This window comes from Bos indicus, chromosome 6 (genome assembly GCF_029378745.1).
Source record: "Bos indicus isolate NIAB-ARS_2022 breed Sahiwal x Tharparkar chromosome 6, NIAB-ARS_B.indTharparkar_mat_pri_1.0, whole genome shotgun sequence".
Taxonomy (NCBI): Eukaryota; Metazoa; Chordata; class Mammalia; order Artiodactyla; family Bovidae; genus Bos; species Bos indicus.
Window position 1 is genome coordinate 47111964 of NC_091765.1, and position 24674 is coordinate 47136637.

The following is a 24674-nucleotide window of genomic DNA, read 5'->3' on the forward strand; positions in this document are numbered from 1 at the left end:
CACAGATGAAATGTTAAACAACAATACATGAAGATTTGATTAAATAGTAGGTAAGTGGTTCTATTGTGGGACTTTAAAAGAATGGATAGATTTATTATGAGGAAGTCTTCATTAGAGGATGACTCTTTAGCAAGATTTTGAAAGATAAAATTTTCCTAGAATTGAGAAAAAGAGGGATATACATACAGGTTAGCATATTAAAATGAGTACTTGTAATTCCCATTAGTCCTAAATCCCTCAAATAAGCATAGTTTTCAAGTCAGAAATGTAATTTTTTAGTGTATAAGATAGAGTAAATCACTGTTTAATATTTGTCTTTTACTATTAACATGTAGTGTTTAACCTTTCTGTATCTTGGTCTTGTCATCTGTTAGATAGGGGTAAGGCTGTCTACTACAGAATGTTGAAGATGAAATGAATTTGTGAATGTAAAGTGCTTAGAATAGTGCCTGCCACCTCGCAAGTGCTCAGAGACTAAGATAAGTGTGAGCACAACACATACAGAGGACACTGGAGATTAACGTTTCTGAGTTGGGGGCCGTATCACTTACTAAATGATACTGATTACCTGGAGCACTTATTGAGGATGTTTGATGTGTGCCTGATCTCAGTAGCAAAGGAGGATATTATTGTAGAAATTATGAGTTGGCAGTGTTTACAGTCTTTTAACCTTTTTAACATCATTGCACTAATTAGGAGCTATTACAGCTTCTTGTTTTAGAAAGTCATATAATATAGAAGAGATATAGGACAATGAATTCACTATAGTCAAGAAACCCTGCTTTGAGTTTAATGTAATATGGATTTGAGTAGGAGGAATAATAATACACAGATACTGAAGATACACAGGTTCTGAAGAAATACAGATGAAGAATATGTTTTCTGTTCTCCACCTGCCTACAGTCTGCTATTGGGGGAAGTTCTGTTGACAAGTAATTAAAGGATGTGCTACTGTCTACGATCTGTAATCATGATAGGCAGTAGGCACTGTGAGTTAATAGAGAAAGAAGTATGCTGGTCTGCCTGCAGAAGTCAGGTAAGGCCTGAGGAGTTAGTTGCATATAAAGGGACATTTATCTTTTATCTTTTGTCACTCTTTCAGTGGTAGGCACTCTGCTGGATTAATAGCTTTCAGGGTATTTGTAATTAATATATCATTTTAAAAACATAAGACTCTTAATATGCTTCAGATGCTTATCTGTTTTATTAATCCAGCTGTTTAACACTTCAAGTTTTATATCATACTTTTAGTTCTAGGAGAAGTTGTTAACTATCTATAGAGGTACTGGGTTTTCATAGCCCACAGAAAGTGGTTTATACAAAGGAAGCCCTGTTCTTGAGGTAGAGTCTAGTTTCAGAATGACAAATGTCATTATTTGCACCACTAACAAAAGTCTTTTATAGTCAAAGTTTCTTTTATGTAGAGGGTAGGTAAGACAAGCATATTGTTCATTTATTCTGTCAACCAGCATTCAAGTGTGTTAACATGGGCTTTTTCTATAAGAATAGAATAAATATTACTTGATCAGTATGTAAATTACTTGATCATTTTGCAAAAACAGTTTTGTATTCATCAGAATTGATTTTTATACTTTATATAAAGTGTGGTTTTATTCTTTTACAATCAGATAGCTTTCTTTGTATTGGGTCCTTCTCCAAATGAGTTCAGAGCACTCACAATAAATTGCTAGTGTTTCTTAATCTTATCCTGTGTAAGTATTTTGGTCTCTGTTCTCTGAATTTCAGCTCTCTTTCAGGGATAACTATTTTAATTATTTTAGTTGTCTTCTATTTCTCTTTTTCTTTTCTTGTTGGGACTCTGTCTTTTACTTCAGGATACTTGACTTCTGGAGATTTAGTCATTGCATATGCTGATTTGCTAGGATGAATTATGACTTTTTAATGTATAGCAGATACTTGACTTTGAGACAGCTCTGTGTTCCTTTATAGTTCTTTCTTGGTTTTGTTCTGAAGTAGAGACCACCTGTCAATATGAGATGCAGAGACCCACTGCTTATTACATTTCTCTCAACATTGGGCTCTAGAAAACTTGATCGTTTCTATTCTGTGTGAACACGTGCATTAGATGTATTGTGAGCTTCATTTTTTCCTCAAATAATGAACTTTTATATAGTCATCATGCAGCGAAGCTTTTCTTATCATTTAAGGAGGTACTATTCTAAAATTGTTTGTGAATTTGCCTTATTATGGTTTTTTATATACCTGAATTATTCTACATTTCTCCTCTGCTATGTTCACAGACTCAAGGGATACCTCACGTTTGGAGTACAGTAACAGAACCTTCTGCAGAAGGTAAACATAAGGGCTGTCCACTTTTCACTGTGATGGACTATCTAGAAAACAGGCTTTCTTGAACATCTTACTGTTCTTTCTTTCCTTACCCCACCAATTGGGAACCAGTTCCGTATGGATGTGTATTAAATTTTGCTTTACTAATCTTTTGGGAAGGGGCTGGGTAGGAGGGACTCTGGTTCAAGTTCTGGTTGTTAAAATTACATGATTATGGAAGACTCACTATGTCAAATTCTGCTTTAGGTGGAACAGATGTTTTGTTCCTGCTCTTTTGGATACAGAACTTGTTCGTTGGTAATAGTATTTTCTTCTTCAAAGGTGGCTAGTTTTACAAACTCTTTTTTCAAGCAAGTCTTATGTTTACTTGGGTCTCTTTTTCAATTCTAGTGAAAATTAGCAACTTAGAAGCAACTGTAATAGAAATAATGCAAATTATAAATACAAAGAAAATAAAGATTTCAAAGATACTAGATAACAATTTCAATTTGAATATGAACATGACTTATTTCTAAAAATTCTAAACATTTCTGTAATTCTGGAACATATGTATATACATATATTACATATATAAATATGTTTCAGAGGGAATGTATGATAAAACACAGGATAAATCACATAGCACTTATGTCTTATGCTTAAAAATCTTTACACTATGAATGGCTATACTACTGAAATGGAGTACTAAGTACAAATAATGTTAATTGTCTAACTTTCTCATCTGGTTAGGGTGCTCTTCAATAAGAGGGCGTTAATACACATTCTTCTGACATTTGGGTAGTCTGTTTCTCTTTCTCTTTGTATCGGTATTAATTCTTCCAGGAAGTTGAAAATGATGGATCATTTAGAAACTTTTGATTAAAATTGCTTAAAATCAGCTGCATGCTTAAGTTATTAAACTAGAAGGTCATTACATTTCTATGTATCTTCACAGAAGATAATGTACAAAAAGGATTGAAGATTCACATTTGAAATTAAAATATTTCATGGTTGAGAAAAAGTCTAGATCAGTCTGACAAAATGAAACAGCAAATGTCAGTTGCATTGAAGGAAATTTAATTTTTACTTCCATTATCAATTTTCTTACCATGTAATCAGCTAAAAAAAAACTATCAAACAGGTATATATCACTAGTAACTTATGGCTGCTTAAGGGCTATGTTTCAGAACAGAATTAATGATGTAGAGTTGTGATTCACTCATATAAAGGTCTCATCGTTAGAGTCATATGAATTAAGAGTTCACCGAGAGAAGGAAAAGGAAAGAGAATAGCTCCTTGGGAATACTGCTAATAAGACAAATGCGTAGCTAATGAGATAAATATGGCCATCAAGACATGGGGGATGAATCAGGAAGGTACAGTTTCTTGAAAGTCTGTAGAGGAGAGTTTTCAGAAAGTGACAGATGGTTGTATAGTTGAGGGCATGGTCCACCTGTGCCCCCAAAGGACATGCTGAGAGCCCTCATGAAGAATCCTTTTTTAGTTCTGAGGAGATGATTTGTGCTTATTTTGTGAACCCTTTCAGTGATTTCATTTCCTTCTTTGTCTACTTTTTGTAACTGTTAAGGGTCCTCATGTATATTTTGTGTATCCTTTTAGTTTCATTTTATTTTTCTAGTTCACTGATGTCCTTCATGTTTTACGTCTTTGCATTATATGAATCTTTGTAAGTAATTTCTTCTCTCTCTCTGGGGGATAGAGAGAGGAAATGGAAAGTGGCCAGTAGTACTAAATAGAGAAATGTGATGTATTGGAAAAAAGCCATTAAATGTGGTGAGAAGACAATCATTAATCTACAGATAGCAATTTAAACATTGGTATGGGGAATTGACTCACATTTGCACACAAAATAAATCTTAAAGAAGGTGTGAGTAGAGCAGCCCGAATGGTTATCAACAGATAAATAGATAAACAAAATGTGGTATACGGTGAAATACTATTCAGCCTTAAAAAGTATGGAAATTCTGACAAATGTTGCAACATGGGTGAACCTTGAAGACATTATACTAAGTGAAATAACTCAGTCACAGAAAAGCAAATACAGTATGATTCTGCTTACATGAGGTACCTAGAGTAGTCAAAATCAAAGAGTAGTATAGTAGTTGCTGGGGGCTAGCAGGAGGCGGAGAAGGCAATGGCACCCCACTCCAGTACTCTTGCCTGGAAAATCCCATGGACGGAGGAGCCTGGTCGGCTGCAGTCCATGGGGTCGCACAGAGTCGGTCGAGACTGAGCGACTTCACTTTCACTTTTCACTTTCATGCATTGGAGAAGGAAATGGCAACCTACTCCAGTGTTCTTGCCTGGAGAATCCCAGGGACGGGGGAGCCTGGTGGGCTGCCGTCTATGGGATTGCACAGAGTTGGACACAACTGAAGCGACTTAGCAGCAGCAGCAGCAGCAGTGGGAGGAGAATGGGGAATTATTGGTTAATGGGTACAGAGTTTAAATTTTGCAAGATGAGAGTTCTGGAGTGGATGGTGCTGATGGTTGTACAACAATATGAATACTTAATACCATTGATCTATACACTTAAAATGGATAAAACGGTAAATTTTATGTTACGCATGTTTTGCCACAATAAAAACTGATTTATGAGAATAAATAGATATGACATAGGTAAATGAGTGACTTCTTATTTAAGGCGTAGGTAAGAAAATGGAGGAAACTGAATGGCAGTTACAAATGGGTAGTTTGATGAGGTAAAGGGCTTTCTTAAGAAACTGGTAGAGCTGATTATGCTTGAAAAAAGGAAATACTTTACTGACATGTTAAAAAGTTGAACATTTAAAAATTTTTAATTCAACAAGAATTTTGTTCAAAAAGTAGTACCACCATGTTTTAGCATAAGAGTTGGAAGTTGGTATTACCCCTTATTACATCTATTTTATCCACAAAAGTTTATTAGAAATATTATAATCTTGACAATTATATAAGCAAGCAACAGTCTATACCTTATTACATCTTAATGTAATCTGTATTTCTTTCTTTATAATTATGTTGGTTTATGGTTTGAAAACATAGGTTAATAAAAAATGCATTTAGTGTGGGCAAGAAACTGGTTGACAGAATAATATTCCATTGCTGGATGGCACTATCACTACCCATTTTCAAGTCCTTTATAGAATTACTTCCCATGAAGAATTTGAATGACAGTTCTCTTAAAACAGTGCGCTGAACTTTTTGGAAGGCGATGGAGGTGGGCTGGGCTGGGCTGGGGAAAGGGAAGATGAGAGGATGAGTAATGAGAGAGGGGAGATGCAAGAAATTCTTACCTTTAAAATATGCTTATTCGTTTGTTTGGTTTCTGAAGTATATATCGTAAGAATGTAGAATTCTAACATCCTTATTTTCCATGTTTTGACCAGTACCAAATATTTTGTGGCAGGATTTTAATGGTAGTGCTGTAGCTCTACTACAGTGACTAATAATAGGTTTCTGTGTGCTAGCTGCATACCCACTGATCCAGAGCCTGTGACCCTAGCAAAGGTAAGCAAGCAAATCCCAGATTGCAGTGTGAGATAGTTGAAGACTGATGTGCTTTGGTAGCTGTTAAATTTCTCTCATCTGTTTTTAATGAGCATGCCCAATTGCATGAATCTGACCATGACTTTAGACTGCATTTTCTTTTAGATGTGTAATTTTGAAAAAGAGAAGATTAAGTTTTAAGTTAGTGGATATATGTTTTTAGGCCTGTGTCTAGATTCTTTGAGTGGTTTTAAAGAATGTCCCCTCAAAGTAATCATTCTAGTTTCTAATGGAACCCGCACTATATTAAATATTGGAGGCTGAATTTATCACAAGACTAAACGCTTAATAAATTACTGTGCATAACTGACTGTTCAACATGCTTTGTTGATTGGCTTGAAATTACGGTATACTGTGTCTTCTTCTGTACTCTAGAGCTTTCTTTTAAAGTTTGAGAAGTTGATGTGTTTTAGTTAAGTCTTTTTTTTAGTGGCAGAAGATAAAGAGACTTAAAGTACTTCAAGTAATGGGAAATTTGTTGTAAGAATGCTTATCATCAAAGGTGTTATTTATTGCAAGTGACAAAAGCATGCCCATTTGCTCCATTCATTAAGTCATTAAACATTGATTCAGTTCCTCCTGAAGACTGGCATTATTCCAGGTTTTGGAAATAGAGCACTGATCAAAATAGATATCCTACCTTCATGAAGTTAGCAGTCTTAGGAAGACAGGTAATGAACAGGTTTGCATGATCTCAGAAGACCTTGTAGGGCCTAATAGAATTCAGGATTTAAGTTTAAAGTCATTATACTTACTGCAATTCTAGCTCCATTTAGGAGTTTTGAGCTAAGCAGTGAGGTGTGATCTGTCTTTTGAGAAGATTATGTAGTTACTGTGTGGCTGTTAGACTCTGGAGAAGAGAGGAGTAGAAGTAAAAGGTCTGCTCTTGCAGTGACCTGGGAGAGGGAGGTAGCAGAGGGGTCTGATTCCTGAAGGACTAGCTGACAGGATTTGCTGTTGGATTGGATTTAAGAATTTGATGGGGGGAGGGGGGTTGGAGACAGGAATTATGGATCATACAGTGCCAGTTTTATGTACCTGTGGTGTTAAAATTTCTTGGAGGCAGTTAGGGGAAAAAAGGTTGAAAAAGGCTCAGTTGAGGGATCAATAAGGGTCACATTTCAAAGAGGTGAAGAACTGAGTGCTGAGAGGTCAAGATGCAGTGAGGGATCCTGGAAAGAAGAAAGAGAAGTGAGCAATGAGCTTATGAGGGGAACTGGGAGAGTCTAGGGTGCTGAAGTATATGAAGGAAATATTTTTTTTTTAAAGGGCATAGACAGTGTCAGATGCTCCAGAAGTTTGAGTAAGATCACAACAGAGAACCACCCTTGGGTCAGCAAAGTAGAGGTTGAGGTTGCGCTGTAATGGTGGAAGTGAAAGTCACATTAGAGTGGATGAAAGAGGAAGTGAAGACAGTAAATACTGACTTTCAAAAGAAGGGGAAGAGAAATGGGACTATGATAACCTGAAGATAGATATGATGTCAGGGGCAGTTTTATTTTTTTTTAAAAGGTGAAAGATTTTAAATGTGTTTACATATTAATGGAATGACCCAGTTGAGATATAATTGATGTAGGAGAAAATCAATTAATTAAAGCCATCTTTATTTAAGGAGAGTATAGGTATGTAGTAGGGGCTTAATCCACTCTGGTCATCTGTATTTCTGTCTGTTTCTTTCTGGATTTTGCTTTTATTTTCTCCTACTGTATTTCCTAAAGGCTAACTCTGTGGCTGCGGGCAGTTGTAGACTTACCTTTTCCCAGGGTCATGACAAAAGAGAAAATAATTTTTCCTGCCTCCTCTAGTTAGAGAAATTTCAGGAAGTAACTGGCTTTAGGTCATGTGGCCATAACCTAGACCTGTCAGTGTGACCTCCAGAATGATGCCCTCTGATTACTTCCTTCTCTGACCCCCTCTCCCTGGTGATTATGAGTCTTGTCTCAGAAGACAGCAGAGAGAAAAGGGGTACCTACTTGACAAACAGCTGTAACAGATTGATGAGCAAGAGAAGGTAGATGTTGACAAGAGTAGATTGAAGAAAAGCTTAAAAGGTTATTCTGGATCCAGAAGTAGGTGAGTGGAGTCTGGCAGCATGGGTCACAAGTTACAAAATATAGTTACTCCTTCAGAAAATCTGATACGTTCTTGACATTTTCAGTCGAAAACTTTTGGATTACAAATGGATTTTTCTCGTAGACCTCTTTTCTTCCCACTCTGGATTTTATGGTAAGAGCATGTTATTTCCCAAATGTAAATGCTTTATTAAATCCCATTTTGGTATTTTAATTAAATGAGCTAATATAACTCTCAACACTGGGCACTATCATTACAGTTTGCGTCACCTCTACCCTTTCCAAAATTTTTCTGGCTGTTACAGATTTTCACTACTGCACAGCAGTTTTTTCATTGATGAGGTGAAACCCTGACTGTGTTCACCTAGGATTGCCAGAAATGCCTATACTGTGCAGGAGGAAACAGGTGTTTTTAAAAGCATCATTGGAGGATCAAAGAAGTGAATTTGAGGTGTCAAAAAGTAGGTGCTGTCCATTCCACGTTAGTTTGGAAACGTTGAGAAAGTGATGCCCTCCAGATACTTGTCAGTGTAAGGAATAATATGAGTCTTGGAGCATGACACACTCCCTAAAGGCAAATAGTATTCATCACACTTCAGTAATATCTAAAAATACCGCCTGCTGTTTGCAACTACTGTAAAGAGCTTAAGAATATGGAATACTTTTCCCATGCTGAGTCTTCATCATGTCCTGGAGTTCTTGTCAGTTGTGCTACTCATCAGTTTTTGCCAAGTGAGGTCTTCTCAGCAGGGAGAAGAACAGACATAACATTAGAGAATCAATGAATATAAAGTTTATAAAGTCATCCTTAGTGAGTTGTCTGGAAAGATATGCTTTTGTGAAACTACAAAGAGTTACTAAATTAATAGTAGTTATGGGTAATTTCCTGCTGTTATCAATTCTAGGAAAAGCAATACTTGTATGAGTTTAGGCTACTAGAAAAAATGGAAGTTTTATTTAGTTTACAATGCTGTTTTAATTTTCTGTATTTTCTAATGGAAAATTTGGACAGTATTTTTTTCAAAAAATTGTCATTTTGGTTGTCTTTCACTTCTCTTTATATTAATAGGAAGCAAGGAGCAGAATTCTCTGAAATAGCAAATTGGTGTAATATTTTTACTAGTAACATTTGTGTAGACTGAAGACGTGTATAAGCTACAAAATAGATAATGTATTGTCTTCAGGAATGTAAGAATCCATTTGTTTTCCAAGTAAATGGACTAGGCAGGATTTAGAGGTCACTTCTAGGGTTTTGGTTTGTCAACAATTCCATTGAAATAAATTATCATTACTTACTAGATAATAAAGTATTCTGTTTATGTGGAATAAGAGGGCAATTTATAATTTAAGAAGAATTCTGAATTTAATAATTTGGTAATAACTGTTCATTTGTCTTCAACACTGTTTCACCAAAGTGAGCAAAATTACTTTTTTCCCCAGTGACACAGCTGGGGCCTGAAAAAAAAATTAAAACAGGAAAGCACTTTTGGATCTTGGAAATAAGTCAATTGCAAGAGAACAAGGAAATACAAATGTGAATTATTGAGTAGACAATTAGAAAAGTAAAAAAAAGAGAGGTTATTTCAATTCCAGCTGTGCTTTTATAGTAGAGCAATATGTATGGATGTGAAAGTTGGACTGTGAAGAAAGCTGAGTGCTGAAGAATTGATGCTTTTGAACTGTGGTGTTGGAGAAGACTCTTGAGAGTCCCTTGGACTGCAAGGAGATCCAACCAGTCCATTCTAAAGATCAGTCCTGGATGTTCACTGGAAGGACTGATGCTAAAGCTGAAACTCCAATACTTTGACCACCTCATGCAAAGAGTTGACTCATTAGAAAAGACTGATGCTGGGAGGGATTGGGGGCAGGAGGAGAAGGGGACGCCAGAGGATGAGATGGCTGGATGGCATCACTGACTTGATGGACAAGAGTTTGGGTGAACTCCAGGAGTTGGTGATGGACAGGGAGGCCTGGCATGCTGCGATTCATGGGGTCTCAAAGAGTCGGACACAGTTGTCCCAGATATGACTGTTGTAAACCTTTCAAGCTGGCTTTTCTATTCTTTTATATGTGTGTCTCCATAGTTTTTTAAGCCTTCCTTATATTCTGGCACAAAAAGGTGTTCTAGGCTTATTTTGTTATTTCTTAGCTCTACCCCTGGAAACAACCATTACTCCAAGGAGTTCTGGTTACTTGTAGTTGAGGTAGTATTTAGAAACCAAGATTTGCACACTAGGTCTTCTCATTGCTATTGAGGTATTATTCCCAGGCCCTCTCAGTAGCAAGACTTAAGAAACACACTCCTGTATTTACTTCTCTCTGTATATTAAAAGTCATGAACTGAATTGAATAGTAAATCTCGTTTTAAAAGTGTCAAAGATATTTTTGCAGTAGTTTATTATTGGTTGTTTTTTTCCCTAAATAAACAGCATAAATCTGTATGGCAAGCTTTCCAATATTATGAAGATAGGATCTTAGATCTTTGCAACCTGGTACTAAGTGAATGTTGAACAATTAGCCTTTTTAAAGATTCTGAGTCGTTATAATCACTGAGTCTCTCACCTTTTGGATACTGATATCTTGAGAAACTCCAAGGTACAGCTATCCTTTCCTAGACAGACAGTATTCTAAAGAAGGTGTGGCACTTGACTGCCTGGATTCAAGTCTTTGTATAGATTTTTTTCCCCTTGGGCAAGTGTATTAATCTTTTCTGTCTTTAACTTTCCCCATCTGTGAAATGTAGATGGTAATAGTACCCTCTATAGAAGTCTCTGTTAAGGATTAATCAATCAGTATATACAGCTTAGAACAAGACTAGACAGCTAATAAGGACCTGGTATTTGCTATAACCATTGTTAGTGTTAAAAGATTGCCATACTTTCTCGAAGAAAACCACAAACTACAAAGTAATGAAGGAGTTAGCAATTATTAGAAGTCTATGCCTATATAATGGAAAAAGAAAGATTAGTAATACAGTTTTTAATTTCTTAATTGAAAGCAACTTCAAATTGAGTGAAAATCTTCAGGACCAAAACACTGCCCAGAGGCCCTCACCCCAGCTTTGCTTTTGGTCCTGATAAGAGTATGCAAGTATACCCAGGTGTCCTCACTTTGCAGTCTTCTTTAATCTGCAACAATTCCAAAGTATTTCCTGGCCTTGCATGTCTGTGGCCAGTAATTGTTAACAGTGTCATTTTGTAGGTTGTATCTAAATTAGGATTTGTTGGGTATTTTCTCTGATTAGATCCATGTTAGGCATTTGGGGCTGGACTGTCACAGAAATGATTCTTTTCATTAGAGCCTTTGAGTGCCACCTGGTGTTAGTCTGTTATGCAGTATTACCTTTGATCACTTGATTAAGATAATGTCTGTTCTGCTTCTGTAACTGTAAAGCTGCGTTTTCCCCCTTTGTAGTTAGTATTTTTTTATGAAGAGAAACTTGCAGACTTTGTAACATCACATCCCTCATCACTTTTCACCCACTGATTTTAGCATCCATTTTGCCTGAATTAATTGTTACTCTGATGGTTGTCAAATTATAGTTTTTAAAAATCCCGTCATTCCTTCTATTTATTAGTTGCATTCTACTATAAGGAAAAATTAAACAGAGTATATTAACATCTTGTCCTGTGAAGATGGTGGGAGATAAAAGGCATATCTTGAAAATAGAAGTGGGAGAAATAATGAATATCAAAATCTTATGACTGATCTGAAAATTGATCTTCTGTATTTATTCATTTATATCAGCATGGTGCCTGGATTTCAACTTTATTCAGTGAGTTTGTTGCTCTTGTTATTTTGATGCTTTAATTGTCCCAGATATGACTGTTGTAAACCTTTCAAGCTGACTTTTCTATTCTTTTATATGTGTGTCTTCATAGTTTTTTAAGCCTTCCTTATATTCTGGCACAAAAAGGTGTTCTAGGCTTATTTTGTTATTTCTTAGCTCTACCCCTGGAAACAACCATTACTCCAAGGAGTTCTGGTTACTTGTAGTTGAGGTAGTATTTAGAAACCAAGATTTGCACACTAGGTCTTCTCATTGCTATTGAGGTATTATTCCCAGGCCCTCTCAGTAGCAAGAGTTAAGAAACACACTCCTGTATTTACTTCTCTCTGTATATTAAAAGTCATGAGTTCTCACTGATACCTGATACTAGTTCACATTGATAGCAGTTTAACACTACTGGATTAATTCTAGCTGGTTTATTTAGTTGACTTCTTGTCCTATTTATCTCTCGGTTATGTCTGACTCGTTGTGACCCCATGGACTATACAGTCCATGGAATTCTCCAGGCCAGAAGACTGGAGTGGGTAGCCTTTCCGTTCTCCAGGGGATCTGCCCAACCCAGGGATGGAACCCACGTCTCCCTCATTGCAGGCAGATTCTTTACCAGCTGAGCCACAGGAGAAGCCCAAGAATACTGGAGTGGGTAGCCTATCCCTTCTCCAGCAGATCTTCCCAACCCAGGAATTGAACCGGGGTCTCCTGCATTGCAGGCAGATTTTTTACCAACTGAGCTATCTCTTTTCACCAATCATGAAAAAACTAGTTCTGTTATCATCAATATATTTTCTAGTTAGCTCAGTCCCCCTGTACATTTTCAGTCTCTTGACACCATTGGGCTGTTACCTCACGGAGGAGCTTGCCTTGTATGGACCTAGTATTCCCATGTCCTCATATGCAGACTCTGACCACCAGTAGTCTACCTTCCCCTCCCCATATGGAACTCAGCTACTGTTGGGCAATTTGAGACTTAAAAAATAGACCTTGGAGAGAAGTTGAGTGAGCACTGTACAGTGACATGGTGTTCAGGAGTCCATCTTTATGAATTTATTTTTATTATTGAAGCACATTATTTTCTTTATGAATTTATTTTTATTACTAAAGCACATTATTCACATTTTTCCTTTATCACATAACTCTAGCTATTGAAAAAGTCCCCTGTAAATGGGGGTGCCATTTAGTATTTTAATGTTTTAATCATTGTGTTAGTAGTACTCAAAAAACAAGTAAACTTTTCCTAAAAGTTGTTTTGGTGTTAGTAATGTATATTAGTAGATGAAGCCTAAGTTAGAAAATGCTATATACCAAATGCAGCTAATATAATTTGTGAACTGTTTCAGATGCTAGATGTCCTAGAAAGAGTCATATCAAACAAATTTCCTGAGTAACATTATCTTGAAAATGCTTTTACCATGGAAATTGGTGAATTTTTCTATTCTGGAAGAAATAAGGATTAACACGTTTCTCATGTAATGTCTCTTCTTGCCCAGAGATGTGTGACATGAAACTGTGAAAGCTCAACTTTTATCTGGCCTTTGATTTAATACTCTTTGGAAATAAAGCATGTATTAACTGGACGTTGTGTTCATCATTTGTTGAACTCCTTGAAGTCAATACATTTTCTTACATTAAGCTTTACATTAGTCTTAGTAATAATTTCTTGTCTCTGATGTTTTATCTAGTGCCCGCTGGTAATTACTGTGCACTCAGTAAATATTTGTTGAATAAAAAAATCCCAAGTCACCTGTGCAGGTAGTCTTTTGAAGAGACTTTCAAATTCCAAGAGAAAAAAAATTTGAGCATTTTTGAACTCTTAGCAGAAAATAAAGCAAACATTTGTAAAGCTGTAATTTAGAATTGTTTTTGTTATTTTGTTATTAACATATTCTTTGAAAAGTATCATCCTCTCTTTTTTATGAAGTTTAACCATACTTTTGAAAAGTTTGTTGCTTTATCTAGAAATGCCACTCTTAAGAGTGAATGCAAAGGTGACATTTTCCTGGCAGCTTTGGTTAATAAATCATTTTATTATTCACTCACTTATCCAGCAAGTATTAATTGAGTTCCTAAGAAACATCTGCCATTCCACATTTGTTTAGTGCATGTTATATTTTTGGCATTGTATAGCGTGTTGTGAGTATAGGAATGAACGAGAGATATTGTTTGCCCTTAAAGAACTTGTTTTCATTTGATGTGAATTATTCTTTATAGTCTCAGTTTGGGGTTTAAAAAAAAAGGTCAAGGGCTGAGTGTAAAATGGAAGATACATAACTAGAAATTCATCCACTCAGTCCCTCAGGTGATGTCTTCAATGATGCCATAATGAGATATTTAGGAAAACTTGACATTTAGTTCCTTTATAGCCATTGAGTCCACTATTTTATTGACTGATACATAAAGTAAGTAGACTCCTTGAACTTACTTATTTGTTATAAGTAATAATACTTATTATACTATGATAATAATTTACATTTGTGGAGCACTTTTACCATTCCTAAGAGTTATTTCCTCATATGTTTTGTTAATCTTCAGAACAGTCATACAATTTTGAGATTCAGTGTTTCTCCAGTTTCTGTTTTTAGATATGTCTTTGTTATCTTCCATAATCTTCATGAAAATAGGTGTTGATGGCATATTCTTGTTTAAATGATAAGAATGCACTTGACAATAGGAAAAGTATTAAAATCTTCTCTTAGTGTCCATTGTACCACTGTTGGGAAGAGAACAATAATACCCTTGTAATTTTTGAACTCTGAGCATTGAGACATTTACCAATATTTATCTAGGATGCCTAAAAATTACATGTAGTTCTTGAATGATGAAAGGTAAGGAGCTCCTGAGAGAAAGTGTGTAGTTATTTCTCTTTGATACAACTACTGATATTTAGGTTTCCCAAGTTCAGGGTGTGGCTCTTAGGTGTCCAAATATAGCATAGTGCAGGAATTTAGTCCACGTTACAGAGACATGCCCTGCTGACCACCATGCATCTGAGGCGCTCACATGCTTGCTTGTTCTAAAGATAAGCCTCTGTTGATGGTCTTGAGCAGCTGATCAGCTAAAATCTCACTCTGAGCTCTGGACACCACAAAGTCTGTAAACCGTCTGAGTTAAGATGGAGTGTGGAAGGCTTTAAATTTTTTCATTTTTTATATTTGAAAGTTATTTTTTATGTTTATATTATATTTCGTTAAAGTTGCTTTTCACCAAAGTCTTGCTATGTTGAACCTTCAGTCAGTTGCATTTTCCCATAATAAGTTATGACTGTCACTGTAAGAACTTCTGAGTCTTTTGTAACTTGAAATTCTTAGTTGAAACAGACTTTGGAAAAGTTATGAATACGGGTTGCACCTATATTTTAGAAATTAGCACTTCACATAAACATGGCAATAATTGAGATATTTTTCAAATGACAAATAGTTTTTAGGTTGTGTATCTGGGTAGCTTCAAAATATAGGACTTCTTTCACTAACCATTTCATATAGCCAGCTTTAAGGATAGTTACTTTCATTAACAATATTTTTACTTTCTCCTTCCTGACCCTCCTACCATACCTTTGGATACTTACAAAGAAGTTTTCATACTTTATTAGAAAGTAGTAAGTGTGTAGTAACTGTAACGTGTTTAGCTGTACAGTACTGTATTAAGATATTAGGAATTGATTTTTCTAAAATACGTAGTTTGCCAAAAGAAACTATTATGCCAGTTGCTTTCTTAATATTAAGAACGTTAGATACGGTATCATAAATTTAGAATGTAGCGCTTTTTAAAAAGTAGTAAGAAAGAAAGATATTAAGAAATGAAGTGCAGAGTAAATGTAAATGATGTATTATATCCATGGTGTAGATATAAATATATCCAAGGTGTGACACAGCTAATTGTGAATTTGGAAATATTTTTGAAATATTCTCATTAATACAGAAAAGAGGAGAACAAGGAGTGTAATGGTGAAGAGCTGGGGCTTTGAAGTCAACAGATACTGTTTTGAATCCTATCTCCACTGCTTACTTTGTGTGTGAATTTAGACAAGTTACTCATACTGTCTGAGCCTCAGCTTCCTGATCTGTAAACCAAGATTATATTACTCCTACCTACTTCATAGGATTTCATGAGATAGTTCACATAAAGCATTTAGCCCAGTTGCTGGAACTTGCTAAGTGCTTATAAAATGTTAGGTGCTGCTGTATTAACATGTCTCTACATGCACACTAATGCTTTGTCATTAGTACCACACCCCCCCGCCCCCCCACACAGAATTTAGGTGATTTCACAAATCATATTTGAAGGCTTTTAGGACAGCTTGTACTTATATTAAATATAACAGATGAAAACTTAGGTGGTGGTACTTCACAAAGCTGTTTCGTATTTTTAGGCCTATAACTTCATGAACTGAACTGAACTTAACACAAGTATATGGCTAACTGCACTGGGTGCATTCAGTTCAGTTCAGTTGCTCAGTTGTGTCCGACTCTTTGCGACCCCATGAATCGCAGCACGCCAGGCCTCCCTGTCCATCACCAACTCCTGGAGTCCACCCAAACCCATGTTTATTGAGTCGGTGATGCCATCCAACCATCTCATCCTCCATCGTCCCCTTCTCCTCCTGCCCTCAATCTTTCCTAGCATCAGGGTCTTTTCAGATGACTCAACTTTTCGCATGAGGTGGCCAAAGTATTGGAGTTTCAGCTTCAACATCAGTCCTGACTGATCTCCTTTAGGATGGACTGGTTGGATCTCCTTGAGTCCAAGGGACTCTCAAGAGTCTTCTCCAACACCACAGTTCAGTAGCATCAATTCTTCTGCGTTTGCTTTCTTTATAGTCCAACTCTTACATTCATACGTGACCACTGGAGAAAGTTTTATAAGATTCCATTTTATAGATGAAATGAGCAAGTAAATACATGTATTTTAATCTTCTGAAGTTTCTCTTTCACAGTTTTTGTTTCTGTCACATTTGCTTGAGGCAGGAATGGACAGGAAGCACACAAATTCTTACCTCATCCTAATGTCACATACATGGCTATACACTGGCACCTTATAACTTCCAACATGTTATAAGTTCCTGTGATCTTCTTTTGGAGTCGGGGGATTCTCCATTGTTACTTTGAAATGTGATATTGTGAAAACAGTATCATATGTCTTTCATACAACTATGGGATAGCAAGTGGACACAATTAAAAACAAAACAGGTTCTTTAAGAAAGAAAAAAGTCAGTTATATATTCAGCTAATACTTAAATGGCAACTTTATGCTGAGCTGCTGGAAACTTACAATATGGTAGGAACATAAGATGTAATTAAGCAAATAGTTACAAAATAAGGCAGCACATATGATATGCCATTTGGTAGGAATAGTAAGTACTATAGAAATTCAGGGGAGGGAGACATCACTTTCAGTTGGTGTTTCTTCTCCTTATAAGTTCATTTGTTCAATTGAGGATGTACCTATGCATGACTCATGCATCTTTTTTGGAAGCCTGCTTTTGTTAAATGGCCACAGGAATGTTCCTTTCTTTACTCTGTTGCTGGGTGTTTCTAGCCTTTCCTATCTCTTCATTCTTCTCATTACTACAGCTCCTGCTGCTATCTAAAAGCTTTCTCCTAAGCACAGTTATAATTTTTCTCTTTAAAGTGCTGGTCCAAAATAATTATGTGGAGGTAGGATTGATAACAACAGTTAGGATAAGGGGAAGAAAGGGAAGCTGTTTTGGTACAGAACCAGGAATCTCATCCCTTATTACAGTAATAGCTCTTTAGCTAGCAGCAAAGGGAGATAATGGAAAGGAGAATCCTCATCTTGCCTGTGTTCCTGTGAAAAATCCATAAATGTGCACCCCCCACACCCTCTTATCTCCTGGAGATTTGCTTCTAGTCACCATCCTGTCCCCATTCTCCCCTGTCCCACACTACTTCCTTTGGTCCAGAGCCCTGCTGCAGCTCTGAATCTCCTGAAATCTCTTTGAAATCTTACCCTTCAGGCTGGTAGAGCCCCCTTTTCAAGTCATAGAAGCCAGTGCCATGATGAAGAACTGGCATAGCTCCACTGGGCTATAGTGTTACTATTGCCGGGCCTTCAGCAGGCCATGGTGCTTACTTGATGTCTCTAGTGGAATCCTGACTCCATTAACACAATTACTCTTGGCAGATTGCTCATATGTAATGTTTAACTCTTGAATTACTATTAATGCTATATGTCCAGAAGCTTTGATTCTAAGAGAAAATGTGTTTTGAGTTTTAAAGTTAAATAATGAGCACTTCTTTTAAATCAGGAGCCACCTATATTGTCAGTGAACTTGGGGTCAGAAGATTAGAGTCAAATTCTAGCTGTGTGCTACATTACAGTTATATGGCCTCTCTTGGCCAAGGTTCTCTGTATAGACTGTAGAGAAACAGCTGTCTCACAGATGTGGCTTGGAGATGTTAAATATAGTGTATATTAATATATAAAATCCTAATCAAAGGGATGTGGCATTATGGTGTTAATAATCACTGTGTTAGGCAGAACAAGTTCCTGCCCTTGAGGAACTCATCAGCCAGAGGGTAACCCAAGCACGGACAATTTCATTAGAGCACATGGATAAATCCTATGACAGATATATGTACATATGATCAGGGGCGTGAGGAAGAGCAACTGTAATCTAGAAATGGATAGACAGGGAAGACTTCATGGAGGAATGAGTTCCTGATCTGGGTCTCAAAGGCTAAGGAAGAGCAGCCTGACAAGGAAGAAGACGGGCATGCCATTCCAGGTTAAAGGAATGACATGTGGGAATATGGCAGATTTAGAAAGCTACATATATGGCAGATTTAGAAAGCTACATACATGGTTGCAAGTGTGGAGCATAAACTGTTTACTTGAAGTGCCTAATTTGATAAGAGGGCCATTTACCTGACTCTAAAGAGGTAACGGTATTGTACAGTGGTAAACGATTCTAGACATGGACTTGTTTGAAACCTGGTTTGACCATTTAGTAATCCATTTTAGCTAATTAAGAACTTCACCTTCATAAACTAACAGGTTCAGTATGATGCTGAAAGTACCTACTTCAAAGAGTTGTCGCAGTGGTTTTGGAAATAAGCTTTGCAAATCTCCCAGTGTTTAATAGGAACAGTTTTGTTGCTGTCCTGAAAGTTCTTAGAGTTACTTTTCCCCCTCTCATTATTCTATAATCTACTGTTCTAGGTTAACAGTCTAGCAGTATTTTAAACATCATCTTTTGTTCATTATAACGAAATCAAAAACAAAGAATTTGAATGAATTTTAAAGATGGTCTAGCTCAGTTTCATTATTTTTTATGGTGAGAAATTGAGTTCCTGGGATTGGAATCAGGTCTGTTTTAATTCCAGAGTTCTTTCTGTTGATATTGGGATAAATTGTCCTAGATCACTCAAAGACAACAACCTGTAGCGCTGGTCGCAGTTTCTAGCAGAAACAATAGAATTTAAGTAGAAACTGACATTTCCATAGCTTTCCAGATAGACTAAAAGAAGAAAATCTATATTTTTAAAGAAATACATTATCCTCCTCTGTCTGCCCTCTGGTGGAAATGCTGTTTAGCAACAGCGCATGTGAAAGAGGCAGTGAGACTTGGATAATAAAGAACTGGATAATTTTTTTAAGTTTACTTTTTAAAAATTGAAGTATAGTTGATTTCTAGATAATTCTTAATAACTCTTTTGCCAACAAAAATTTCTTACACAGAAAAGTTCCTCTTTCTGTTTGAATCTCCTTTCTGAAATGTAAAAATAGATTTTCATCAGATCAGTCGCTCAGTCGTGTCCGACTCTTTGCGACCCCATGAATCGCAGCACGCCAGTTGTCAATTACACACACAGTCTGCTTCATTTATTTGAGAGGATCTTGTTGAGCACCTTTTGTGTACCAAGTGCTAGGGACAGAAGAGTGAGCAAGAAACTTATGCTTGAGAGGTATAAACAGATGTTAAGACAATAATCCTAGAAACAAATAATCATAAATGCTATGTTAAATGCTGTGCCTAAAAGTACAGTGTGATGTATGATCATATAGCAGTGTTTGACAAGGTTTCCCAAGGAATTAAAGTTTTAACTGCAATATGAAGGCTCAATAAAGTACATAGGTAAAGGTGAGTCAGAGGGGTGGAGAAAATGAAAGAGGAAATGCCATGTGTGCAAAGACCCCGAGGAAGGGCATAGTATTATCTGTCCTAAGAATCAAAAGACAATTACTGAATTTGGAGCGGAGAAAGCTAATATACATACAGTACAGGTCCTGGTCCTGAGAAGATACTTACCGGACATTACCAAAGAAACCAAAAAGCATGAGAAAAAGATGATGAAATGAACCCCATACCCCTGCACCCCAAAGCAAACTGTGTGCTCTGTGTTAGAATTTTGTAGTTTTACAGATTCATTGTAAAGAAAATTACTTTAGCACCAGTGTAATCCTCTACTTATCAGATGGAATAATACTAGAATTTGGGTACTTTAAACATGTCTTCTTCTTCATTTGATTTTTCTTCTTTTCTGTCTTATTTCATTGATAATTGAGAGAATATTTTGATGCACTGGAGTGTTTAGGCTTTTGCTGTTGATCAGATGAACAGCCATGGGCATGACAGCATCTTATCCTGTTATCTTGGCTGAAGTTTTCGTGTGGGTGTGTGAGGTGCAGCTGTGCTGTCGGTTTCTTGGCAGAGTCTCAGACCAGGCAGTTCTCAGTGCAGTTCGTCTTGAATAGGAAGAAACTTAAAAAAAAAAAAAAAAGCTACTTTGCATGTATTAAATTCAGTGGAAAGCACCCAGGTCCTGAACCTTTGGCTGATATTTATTCTACGTTATTTGGCTAAATGGGTACAGCAGCCTCAGGCACATGGCCAGTCTTAAGGGCAGGAACACAAGAAGAAGAGCTCATTTAAAAAATTGTCAAAGCTGTCTTAGTACAAAATTATCAAATGTTGTATGTTATTTAAAAGTTAAGTTTTGTTAATGTTTTGTTTCTGATTTATTTAAACTTTTCTTCTAAAGAACACTTAATGAAAAAGGCAGATTGTGAACATCAGCTTTGCTTGCAAAAGTAAGTTCATACTCAGGAAGATCTCATCTCAGGTTTATCACAGATGGATTTCCAGATCTGCTTTTATTGCTCACTTTTTTCCTTTCCTCTCCTTTGGCCTTTTCTGTCATCTGTAAGCATTTTGTTTTTCCACATCTTCAAAGTATGTATGAAGACGAATATGGAGCTCTTCTTTTTTCAAGCACATTCAAATCTTTTCCTTTGGATAAACTTGTCTTTGTTCTTCTTGAAGTAGAATGTGTTTAGCTGCTTCCAGTATTTAACTGCTTGTTTATATCTCTACTGTTATTTAATATTATTCCTCTCACAGTAGCATAGAATCAGGTCCTGAGGTCAGTTGGTCTGAGTTGAGATCCAGTTCTGCTACTGACTGTCTTGATCCCATTAACTTCTCAGTTTCTTATCTCCAGAATGGAGATAATCATGTTAGTATCTCATAAATTTTTGTTTGTTTCTTTATTTTTAAGGCTTAAAGGGAAAAATGCATATAAAGGGCTTAATTCAAAGTAAGTGTCTAGAAGAGATGTTAGTTGTCCTTTTCTTCATGATTTGGAGCCAGTCTCCTAGAATCCAGTAATAGCTATCTTTAGCTCTTTTGGGTGATCTCATTCAGTCTAAAGACCATCTGTATGCTCATGACTCCTAATTTATGTCTCTATTCCTAACCTTACTTTTCTCTAAGCTCAAGATTTGTATATCTGACTGCTCTTGTCTATCTGCACTTAAATATCTGATACATACTTCAAATGTTTAGACATGTTATAATGTCTAAAAATAGAACTTTTGGTCTCTATCACTTGCCCCTACTTGCTGTCCAAGTCTAGTCCTCCTCACTCTTTCCTATCTTAATTAGTGGAAGCACTCTCTGTGCTTCTTTAGACTTTCTTCTGCCTACCAGCTTCCATCCATTTCATCAGAACATCTAAAAGCATTTTCCCCGGAATACGTCCTGAATCTGGCCACTTGTCACTATATCCTCTACTAGAACCTTGGTCCAAGACAATAACTCCTTTTGCTTGGATAAGGACTGGTCTTATTTCTCTTTGTTTTCAGTCTTGTCTCCCACAATTCATTCTCCACAGTGGAGAGTGCTATTTTAAAAGCATAGATTATTTACTTTTCCCTCTTCTTATTGAAAGATATCCAGAATTCTTGAAAATCTTTTTTGGACTGGTCCTTCCAGTCCTACACGCTATCCCTCATACACAGCTGGTTCTTCCGTAAGGTTTTTACACCAGCTTTTAAGTCTGTTTGGATTGTTTTTTCTCCAAGATCATCACAGTGTTGGCTCCTTGTAATTTTTGAGTCTTAAATCAGGTAACAGCTCCTCAGAGAAACTTACCCTGACATCTTTCCTTTCTTTTGTAATAGCTGATCATTATCTGAAATTCTTCCTCTTTTCTTCCTCCTCTTATTAATTGCCCCTGCCTACTCCCAAAAGAATTTGTTTTATGAAGGCAAGGAGTTTATCCATCTTCTTTACTGCTATATTCCCAGTGCCTAGAATGGAATCTGATACTGAGCAGGTTTATAATGTTATGTGGATGGATGGTTAAATGAAAGGAAGAATGAATATATATCTGGTAAGTTTTTTTACAGCCAGGGAAATAGTAGATTATTTCATCCTGTTCAAATTTGCATAGGTTCTTATTTTAGAATTAAACATGCTAATGTTTTGTTCTCTTTTCCTTTATGTGTCCTCTCTGTTCTAGATTGTAAGCCCTTAAGGGTAGGAGGTATGTCTCCATTGTTTTGAGCTTCTCATATAATGCCAAACATTATTTTAGTACTTATTAGTGATTGAATTGAAAATTCAGTCTAACATCGTTATTTCCTCTGAAGTTACAGTAGTGTTATATATGTATGTATATACATATATATAATTTTTATAAATTCTGAATGCACATGTGTTTAAAATATTCTTTGTTTTTATCTTTTGTAGTTCATAATTGGACCCTTGAGGACACACTTCAGTGGTTGATAGAATTTGTTGAACTACCCCAATATGAGAAGAATTTTAGAGACAACAATGTCAAAGGAACAACGCTTCCCAGGTGGGTCTTTATTATCCAAGTGTTTTTTTTTTTCCTGCTCCTAGAGAATAAGGTCACTTTTCAATTAAGTTACTTCTGTGGCTAAGGACTCAAAGAAAATATTATAAATATATCCATTCCCTGACACTTGTAAGGTATGAATTTGTAAGTTTTAATCAGTTTTTCTTGCTTGAATAATCAGGTCTTTGAAAAAAATTATTTCTAGAGAAAGTAATTTGAGAATTAGAAGATGGGTCAACTATATCTTTTTTGCTGCTGCTGCTACTGCTAAGTCGCTTCAATAGGGTCCGACTCTGCGACCCCGTAGACGGCAGCCCACCAGGCTCCCCCGTCCCTAGGATTCTCCAGGCAAGAACACTGGAGTGGGTTGCCATTTCCTTTTCCAATGCATGAAAGTGAAAAGTCAAAGTGAAGTCGCTCAGTCATGTCCGACTCCAGTGACCTCATGGACTGCAACCTATCAGGCTCCTCCGTCCATGGGATTTTCTAGGCAAAAGTACTGGAGTGGGGTGCCATTGCCTTCTCCTTAGGTAAATCAAAGGACCAACCTCTGAACCTATGGTAAAAGTAACAGAACTTATTCATTTGATATGAGAAAACCTATTTGAATGGATTAATGTACAGATATCTCTTAATTGTTGTTCTTTTAATAACAGCAATAACCACTTAATATTAGAGACAGTAAGTTAAATCTCAAAAAAAAGTTTAATAAATAAAAGGTAAATGATAGTAATTATTTTTGAATGTATATTACACAGAGATGCTTTGTGTTATCTCATTTAAGCTTCAGGTTAAAATTAAGTATGTACTATTATTCCCATTTTATAGATTGAAGAAACCAAGTCAGAAAGAATTTAGATATTTTGCCCAGGTAGTATTTGAACCTGGATAGATCTGATACCAAAGTATAAGATGCTAGTTTATCCCTTAGATGTCTGGAATTAATTGTCACTACTTTTCTAAATTATATTTTAAAATTCCATTAGTTAACCTAATAATCACTAAAGATTTAAATGTTAAAATTTGCAGAAATTTCACTGAAATTTGACCCTTACAAGATTGCTCATGTTCCATTCAAACTTAGATTGTTTCTGTATCAAAAGACTTTAATAATGTTGTCTATTATTATATGCATATTTCTAATCAATTTGCCTGCATGTATCTTATTTAAGTACACAGCTTTTTTTTGCTTAGAAGTTGGTATTTTGGATCGAGTTGAAAGTTTCCGTATCTCCTTAAATGTATTCTGAGCATCAGTATTTCTGATTTTACTGTGCACATGACTATAATGATGAAATTAATGGGGTTAAGAGTCAAATCAGTAAGTGCATATTAAGTATTTTTTATATTCATGGTGCAACTAGATGCTGGAAAGAAGAAAAAAAATTGAGTTCTTGCTTTTTAAATAAGACACATTTCTAAGTTAAAACAGAATAGTAGAGCATTAAGGTGGGATTAGGGTTTTTTAAGTTGTTTATGTTAACCCTGTGACTTATACAACTTTTCTTATGTGGTCCTTTGGAAAGTTTCTTTACATAATAACAACATGAAATAAACAGGCTGCTCAATATTTTGACTGTACATGTTATGGCCACTTTTTTTGTTTTAGTAAAGTAAACATTTTCAGTTTTTTAGTCACTAAGTCATGTCAAACTCTTTTGTGACTCCATGGCCTGTAGCCTACCAGGCTCCTCTGTCCATGGGCTTTCCCAGGTAAGAATACTGGAGTGGGTTGCTATTTCCTCCTCCAGGGGACCTTCCAGACCCAGGTATCAAACCTGCATCTCCTGGATTGCAGGCAGATTCTTTACCACTTAGCCATCTGGGAAGCCTGAAAGTTATCAGAGATAACCTCAAATTCTGGTAGAATTG

General features: G+C 36.2%; 1 protein-coding gene across 3 annotated transcripts in view; it reads left to right on the forward strand.

The window, feature by feature from the left end:
- STIM2 (stromal interaction molecule 2) overlaps nt 1-24674 on the forward strand; it is a 182310-nt gene that overhangs the window by 126382 nt on the left and 31254 nt on the right. For all 3 annotated transcript variants that reach the window (XM_019962556.2, XM_019962557.2, XM_070791254.1), the window contains exon 4: nt 22691-22802. In XM_019962556.2, the coding sequence (XP_019818115.2) occupies nt 22691-22802 (112 nt within the window). The remainder of the gene's footprint in view (nt 1-22690; nt 22803-24674) is intronic.